Source organism: Antechinus flavipes, chromosome 5 (assembly GCF_016432865.1).
Source record: "Antechinus flavipes isolate AdamAnt ecotype Samford, QLD, Australia chromosome 5, AdamAnt_v2, whole genome shotgun sequence".
In the NCBI taxonomy this organism is placed as follows: Eukaryota; Metazoa; Chordata; class Mammalia; order Dasyuromorphia; family Dasyuridae; genus Antechinus; species Antechinus flavipes.
In genome coordinates, this window is record NC_067402.1 from 278,543,459 (window position 1) to 278,551,788 (window position 8,330).

The 8,330-nt window shown below is 43.8% G+C and overlaps 1 protein-coding gene across 1 annotated transcript; it reads left to right on the plus strand.

Annotated features, from left to right (window-relative positions):
- Positions 1-612: 612 nt before the first annotated feature.
- On the plus strand, positions 613-7,459 carry NOPCHAP1 (NOP protein chaperone 1). Its single transcript, XM_051961328.1, has 4 exons — positions 613-805; positions 2,843-2,920; positions 6,050-6,186; positions 7,001-7,459. The coding sequence occupies exons 1-4, from the start codon at positions 682-684 to the stop codon at positions 7,166-7,168; spliced, it is 507 nt and encodes a 168-aa protein (XP_051817288.1). The 5' UTR covers positions 613-681; the 3' UTR covers positions 7,169-7,459.
- The last annotated feature ends 871 nt before the right edge of the window (positions 7,460-8,330 follow it).

Sequence of the window (8,330 nt, forward strand, 5' to 3'; positions counted from 1 at the left end):
CTTCTCCTCCTCCTCCTCCTCCTTCTCCTCCTCCTCCTCCTCCTCCTCCCCCTCCTCCTCCTCCTCTTCCTCCTCCTTTCTCTTCCTCCTCCCCTTCTTCCTTTCTCTTCCTCCTCCCCCCCCTCCTCTCCTCCTCCTCCTCCTCCTTCCTTTCCTCCTCCTCCTTCTCCTCCTCCTCCTCCTCCTCCCCTTCCTCCTTTTCCGGAGGGGAAAGGGAAAGGGAAAGCCCCCTTCCCCGAGGGAGTTAGACTAAGTTACCTCTAGCTGTGACTCAGTGAATCCACTACCCGTGGAGACTGAATTAAGGACTCCTGTTAGTCCGTCACTCTGCCTCAGTTTCCCCAGCTGTAAATGGGGACAATAAGAGCATTCACCTCCACGAGGTTCCCAGGAGGCTCACTAGAGAGCACGTCAGTAGGGAGCCTAAACTTTAAAAGCCGAACAGCCTCCAAGGCTCCAATGGGTCCATTTCGATGTCAATGTCAGGACTTATTTGTGGTTCTTCCCCACTCCTCTCGGCTCCAGCATCCACCTCCGCCTCCTTCCGCCTGGGGGCGCCGGAGGGCAGAGACCGCGAGAGGGCAGGAAGGGCGCGGGAGTTCCTGCGCATGCGCACGTGCAGTCTCGGGACGTCTTCTGGTCTCGCGCCTGCAGGGTCTCCCATCTCAGCTCGTTGCTGGCATGGCTGAGCTCGAAGAACCGGAGGACGGCGGGCGGGGGCGCGCGGCCCAGAGTGGGGGCCCGGACGGCGTTAGGACTTCGGTGTCGCACGAGCTTCTGCGTGCGGGCTGCGCAGGCGCAGGCGGTGAGGGCTGGCGGGCCAGTGGGGGAGGGCCTGGTCCTAAGACTTTGCGGGTGCCGTGACCGCCGAGTGGGGAGAGTGGGGCCTGGGCGGGCACTTCTCTGGGAGCCCGGGGGTGAGGGGACTTGCCCACGGCCACACCGGGAACCCAGGGCCTTGTCCGTCGGTTTATGGTGAATACATACGGTTACATATAGCAGTTCTGACATCCCCTGTTCTAGGGCCCCTCCCCCTCTGACATCCCCTGTTCTAGGGCCCCTCCCCCTCTGACATCCCCTGTTCCAAGGCCCCTCCCCCTCTGACATCCTGTTCTTTCTTTTTTTTTTTTTTAATATATATATATATAAAACAAAATTTTTTATTATAGAAACCATATTTATTTCGAATATACGTTGCTTTATGAATCATGTTGGGAGAGAAAAATCAGAGCAAAGGGTGGGAAAGAAGGAAAAAAACAAAAGAGAAGGTCACATAGCATGTGTTGATTTACATTCGGTCTCCTTAGTTCTTTTTCTGGATACAATGAGATTTTCCGTCCAAAGTCCATTGGGATTGTGTTGGATCACTGAACCGCTGAAAAGAACCAAGCCTTTCATAGTTGATACATTCTTGCTGTTACCGTGTACAATGTGTTCCTGGTCCCGCTCATTTCACTCAGGCTCAGTTCGTGAAATTCTTTCCAGATCTTTCTATAATCAGCTTGTTCATCATTTTTTATAGAACAATAATATTCCATTACTTTCACGTACCACAAGTTGTTCAGCCATTCTCCAATTAATGGCCATTTACTCATTTTCCAGTTCTTTGCTGCCACAAAAAGAGCTGCTACAAACATTTTTGCACATGTGGAGCCTTTCATCTCCTTTATGATTTCCTTAGGATATAGACCCAGTAATGGCACAGCTGGGTTAAAGGGCATGTACAGTTTTTGCTCTCCAGAATGATTGGATCAGTTCATAAATCCACCAACAATGCAAGTGTCTCAGTTTTCCACATCCCTTCCAACATTTATTATTATCTTTTCCTGCCATCTTAGACAACCTGAGAGGTGTGTAGTGGTACCTCAGAGTTGTTTTAATTTGTATTTTTCTAATCAATAGTGATTTAGATCATTTTTTGATATATAAATGGCATTAATTTTGTCATCTGAAAAGTTTCATATTCTTTGACCATTTATCAGTTGGGAATGACTTGTATTCTTATAAATTTGACAGTTCTTTATATATTTTAGAAATGAAACCTTTATCAAAAATACAGGGTAAATATTTTTTCCCAGCTTTCTACTTCCCTTTTAATCTTGTTTCTGTTTTGTTTGTGCAGGAACTTTTTAATTAAATTAATCAAAGTTGTTCATTTTTGCCTTTCATAATGTTCTCTAGATCTTCTTTGGTCAAAAATTCCTCCCTTCTCCAAAGACTCCCCTGCTCTAAGGCCTCTCCCAATCCTGATATCCCCTGTTCTAAAGCCCTTCTTAGGATATCTCCTGTCCCACGCCCCTTCCCAGCTCTGACCTCCTTCCCCTCAGATCTCTCTCTCTCTTTCTTTTTTTTTTTTTTTAGGCAGTGTTTTATTTTTATTTTTATTTTGTTTGTTGAGGCAATTGGGGTTAAGTGAATTGCCCAGGGTCACACAGCTGGTAAGTGTTAAGTGTCTGAGACCAGATTTGAACTCAGGTCCTCCTGACTTCAGGACTGGTGCTCTATCCACTGCGCCATCTAGTTATCCCCTCTCAGGTCTCTTTCAAAGGAAGCTGTATGATTTAAGCATTGACTCTAAAAACAATCTGGTTTCAAGTCCTGGTTCCTCCATAAATTGGCAGCATGGCTTTGGGCTTGTTCTTGCCATACTCTGCTATCCAATGTTGTCCAAGGTTCAGCCGCTAACTTGTGGGAACCTTGATGGGGCAAGCCCCAGATTGATTTGGAAAGGGAAGGGTGGAGGAGAAGCTGGTTGATTTGTAATGGGAGTACATTACAGTCCCCCTTCCCACCCTTTTTCTCTCCTTCCCGGCTATGAACCAAGAATCTGCTTCTTTTGCAGGGTTTCAGGACATGCTGCTCATTGGTTCTAAAGGCAAGAGTCCAGGCTTGAAGACGGTCCGCATAGAGAGGAGCAGTGGTGAGTGCATCTTTCTTTGGGGTCCAATGCCTTTTTCAGTGCTCATTTCTTATCTTTAAATTGGAAATTTCTATATCTATAAAATGAGGAACAATTATCATCCATTGGAATGGCAGAAGGGATTGGAGCAGGGTTGGGGTTCATAGCCTGGGGTCCTTGATCTTATTTTTTTAAAAAATTGGAAAACTATTTCAATGTGATCTGCTTCCTTTATAATCTTACTTAATTTATTTGGTGTATTTAAAATCATCATTTCAAGAAGGGGTCAACAGGTTTTTCCAGTCTGATTGCTGGTGGGGTCCTGTCATAATAAAGGTGAACAACCCCTAAGCCAGGTGATTTCTAAGGGACCTTATGGTTCTGAGCTTCAACGGGTCTCCCTTAATTGCAGGACTATATGGATTGAACTTGAACGAAGTTCTAGGTGCCTCCTATGGGCAGGGTCCTGTGCTTAGCCTCCAAGGAGCCAAAACTAAGAAAATGGCACTGCCTGCCTTCTAGGAGCGTACATTCTACTGAGGGTAGGTAAGACATGAATACAGAACCAAGACATGGTGCAGGAGAAGGCATGAATCTGAAATCGCTGTATTTCCATCAAACACTGTTGGAAGTCCCAAAGTTTAATATCTCTTAGAGGATATGAGAAGTTTTCATGTTGGGACAGTTTTCTCTTATTCATTCCAGAAAAATGGATTTTCAAAGCAGATGCAAGGCACTATGGGGAGATACAAATAGAACTTTTTTCCTTTTTTGGGGGGAAGGTGGTATGCTTGGGATATTTGTAATTCTGGGATGGGCAGCATGCAGTGGTCTTTCCTTGTTCATAAGTCATATGTTTGATTTGTTTCATGTCTTCTAGATGTCTATGAGGCAGATGGATGAAGGGGACAGTCGTGGGGCAGCTTATAATACTGTGTTCTAAGGACTCCCTTTTTGTAAAGGACATTTAATTGCCTTAAAAGAGTCCCTCTCCCCATAACATTTGATTTTTCATATGTGTGAACAACAGTTCAGCAGGGTAGGGTTTTAATAAAATTAAATATAAGTCAGGATTCTAGAGAATCTCTTTCATTTTTCTAGAGTAGTAGACTACATTAAATACCCCCATCTTTTCTCTCCCTCCCCCCAAAAAAACCCAACTAGAAACTTATTCACTTAGAGATTTGAACATTAGTATCTATACTTCCATCACACCTATCCATGTGCATTAGCATTCTCATAATGAATAATAAGCTTTTAATTGCAAGGTCTTATGCTACATCTTGGAGAGATATTCATGTATAAGTTGTCACTCAAAAACTTCCAAACAGCCACCTTCCCTACCCTGTTCTCCTAAACAGGCCTACACAAATGAACTTTTTTTAAAACAAATTTTACTCTATACTTAGTAACAGAATTCCAATAAACAATAATAGATAAATTCACCAGTTCTAAACTTAACAATTGTCTGCATCTGTTCTTGAATTCCTCATATTTGTCATTTCTCAGTCTATTGCATTAATATATTTAGAATTTGTTCAATCATTCCCCAATCGATAAGCACCTTGTCTTACAATTTTTTCTAATTGATATTTTGACTTTATATCACTTTAACTTCTTTCCAAGAGAACCAGTGAATACATCAAGAGAGCCTGACAGTGTATGTAGCACTTTCTACCCATAGCCTACCACCTGGCTAAGCTTAATTTTACAGCTTTCAGCTCCGTGTATTTGTTTTTGAAAGTTCTTCCCTAGTATGTCATTGTAGTTGTGTGTATTGATTTTCTGATTTAGCTCATTTCATTGAATGGGGTCATACAAATCTCAGCATTTCTCTGCATTCTCACATTTGCCATTTCTTTGTAGTATAGTACATAGTACATAGCATAGTACAATTCCAGTCCTAGCACACTATAGCTTGACCAGTCATGCCCCAGTCTTTTGATACCCATTTTATTTCCACAAATTAATTTTATCTATTGCAAATTGAAAAAGCAGAACCATCAAAATGGAGTACCTCCTTGTGACTGACCAGACTAGAGGCAAAGTAAATGAGATGGAATTCTAAGAATGACTTAAGAGTGACTGGGGAGCTCTTGGGAGATTTAACGCTTTGTAATAATTAAGCAAGACGTGAACAGATGTTAAGCAGGTTTAGTTGGTTGTATTGTTGTTGGGCAGGGTTAAATTTTGAGGAAGACTTGACGTTTTTCACAACAGCTATGAAACCCCTAAATTAATTTTCATTGTAAAAACCTCATTAGCTCAGGCTCCCTCCAAGAGCTCACATTCTCTTGTTTCTCTCAGAAGGGAAAGGGCCTCTTGGAAGTTTGGGAGTTGAGCAGGGTTTTGAAAGATGGGCATGGTTGTGAAAGGACCAGGGCATTTCAGGGGTGAGGGGAAAGTGGAATGATTGGGTTATGCTTTTGTAGATCATTTGAAGACGCTCATCTGTTAAGTATTTTAAATTGAACCTAGAATGAAAAGTGAGCTCATCCCCCAAGTTAAGGGGGGTATCATAGCTAATTGAGCTAACCAATCAACTTCATCAGTGAGGGGTCAGTACAGTAAGGGATCTTTGATGATAGTCCCATTCCACAGCTTTTTTTGACTCTAGGTCCTATATTCTCTCTGCCTCCCTGGGACATTTCATGGTCTCTTTAGTCACACCAATTTTAACATCTAGAAATAAATTAGAAATGTGCTTATTCTGGCTTGTATTTTGGGCTTCAAAGAAGAAGTTTATCCTAACTTTGACTTCAAAGTGAAATTGAATAATTGATAATTGCCTCTGTTTGTCTTTAGAGAGAACTTAAACCTTCTGTGACTTATCACATTGTACACACTTTGTATGTCTCTTGTATTTTTGTTATCCTATACATTTTGTTTTCCCCAATAGAATATAAGTTTCTTGAAGTAGAAAAGGGCTGTTTGATTTTTGTCTTTGTATATCCAGTATTTGACTCCAAGTAGTTGCTTAGAATTGAAAAGAAAAGAAAGTTAGATTTTTAATGATAAAATATTTTATGAGATCTTTAAATTCTGAGAGAGACAGGATTTAAGCTTGTGGAATTTGAGCAAATAGTGAGGTCGTAAGTCACCATTCGTTTAGTATACATAGAGCCCTAATGCTGCCTTTCTCACTTCTAGTTTTGGAAAGAGTGAAGAACTTCCTACCTCACATCGAACAGGCAAACAAAAAACTGAGAGAGGAGATGGCATCCGGGCCCCCAGGCCTGTTCAATATTGAAAATGTAGATGACTCCCTGGAAAAAATCATAGAGATGGTAAGAGGACTTGGGGTCCCTTGGCTTTTGTGAAGCAAGGCCACTGGGCCTCGGGACTTCAGAAGCTCCTCTCTAATGGAGGTCCCGAGATCTGTGGTTGGGTGTGGGTTGGGAGCTCTGACCCATGGAAGCAAAGCAGCCCTGTGGACAGGGCAGGGGAGACCCGGACCCACGTCCCAATGCAAGGTCTGTGTGGGCTTCCTCCTCTGCAGCCCAAGGATGTGGCCAGAAACTCGTACGTGTTAGTGCACTTTAGATTCATGCCCCTGCATCAGCTGTTTACCTAAGGTCAGCATCAGTGAGTGGGCCTAGAGCTGGCTTCTGAAGCAGACTTTCTGTAAAATAATTTTAAAAAGCTATGCTCTGTTCTCTCTAAGCACAAAAGCACATTTACTGAGTACCCTAAAGTAGGAATTCTGCAGAGGGTCCTCACGGCTTGTCAGTTCCTCCTCTGAGCCCGTGCTTTGTCACGGCTGTTTGTGGCTTCTGCATTTCCTCTAGGAATCGGCATGTACGCGGTCTGTGTCTTGCATGGCATTCTCTCGTGTCTGCCTTTGTAATCCCTCGTGTTCTGCACTTTGAAAGGCAGGTGGCATTCTGTTAGATGGAGATGTCTTGGTGTATAAGGCTTCTCCCCAGCTTTCCTTTAGATTCCTAGGTCTCTGCACTTACGCAGAGCGCTCCCAAAATAAGAATGGTCTGAGATGAGAGCCCTCAGCCTGTGGGTTTGGTTTGATGGTGACGCTTTGGGGGGGTTGGGGGAGCCAGAGGATAAGGTCCCCATTGAGACTGGTGGCTGTGATCCATCTTCTAGGATGTGGCTGTGGTGGAGGTGAGCAGCTCGGATTCTGAAGGACTCAGTTCGGAAGAGAGTTCTGAATCCGAGGATGAAAGCAGCCTTACCAGAGAGGTCACTGTGGAGAACATGAGGCTTCCAAAGCCAAGAGGAAGAAAAGGCAAGATAGAAGTTTTGGACAATTGATCTGCCAGATCCGTGAAGTCTTCCACCTCAGGCCATCTGTCCACCTGCCCTGTGCCCCGCGCTCATCTGCCCGTGTGCCCCGCGCCAAATTCGGGTGATCCAGCTCCTCCGGCTCCAGAGCATCATTGGTGTGGCTGACTGTTGTCCGTGTCATGGGACATCTCTGCTGCCTCTGTATATATTGTATATAGTTCACTCAAGTGGTGTGTGAAAGCCAACTTTTCTAGCCCCTCATTCAGTGCCTGGCATAGAAATAAATGGCACTGAATAAATGCTTTTAATATCAACAAACTGGTTGAGTTTTTCTTTCCATCTAAAATAATAAATAATAACAAAGGTGGAAGGAAGCTGAGAGATGATCTCGTCCAGCTCTCTTATTTCACATCTGAGGAAACCAAAGGGTAGCAAGGGGCCTTGGCAGCTATGAGTCACTGTGTCCTTAACTACAAGTCCACACTCCCGCTGTCCCTCAGAGCAGGCTCCTAGCTATCGACCTCCACGTGGGATTGATCCTTCAGGCATTCAATTCCATAACCTCTAAGCCAGGGTCCTCAAACTTTTTAAATAGGGGACCAGTTCACTGTCCCTCAGACTGTTGGAGGGCCGGACTATATTAAAATTAAAAAGTGGGCCTTTAAATAAACTGCATAACCCCGGGTGAGGGGGATAATCGTCCTCAGCTGCCACATCTGGCCCGCAGGCCATAGTTTGAGGACCCTTGCTCTAAGCCATCATCACCTGCTCCCTCTCATGCAAAGACTAGAGAATTCTCCCTCCACAGCCTATTTTGCATTGTATCCTTCCCCTCCATTAAGACCTCTACCCTAGTTCAGGTCCTTATCCTTCCCTAAACCAGTCTGTGCTCCAGTCTCCTAATTGGGTTCCCTGCTTCCAGTCATATGTCTTTCTAAAACACATGTTGGAAGTATGTGTCACTCCCCCCACTCAAGAATCTTCAGCGGCTCCCTAGTTCAAGAAATTCCTAACTTGCAATCCATGAACTTGTTTTTAAAAATATTTTGACAGCTGTATGATAGTATAATAGGTTTCTATTGCAATCTTACGCATTCTATGCAATTAAAAACATTCTGAGAAGTCTGTGACATATAAAAGGTTAAGAATCCCTGGCCTGCAAAATAATAAAAACTCTTTAGCCTGGTGA

Coding starts and splice junctions, on each gene's coding strand:
- NOPCHAP1 (XM_051961328.1), top strand. CDS start 682: ATGGCTGAGCTCGAAGAACCGGAGGACGGCGGGCGGGGGCGCGCGGCC. Junction 806..2,842: donor GGGCTGCGCAGGCGCAGGCG/GTGAGGGCTGGC, acceptor CTTCTTTTGCAG/GGTTTCAGGACATGCTGCTC. Junction 2,921..6,049: donor CCGCATAGAGAGGAGCAGTG/GTGAGTGCATCT, acceptor TCTCACTTCTAG/TTTTGGAAAGAGTGAAGAAC.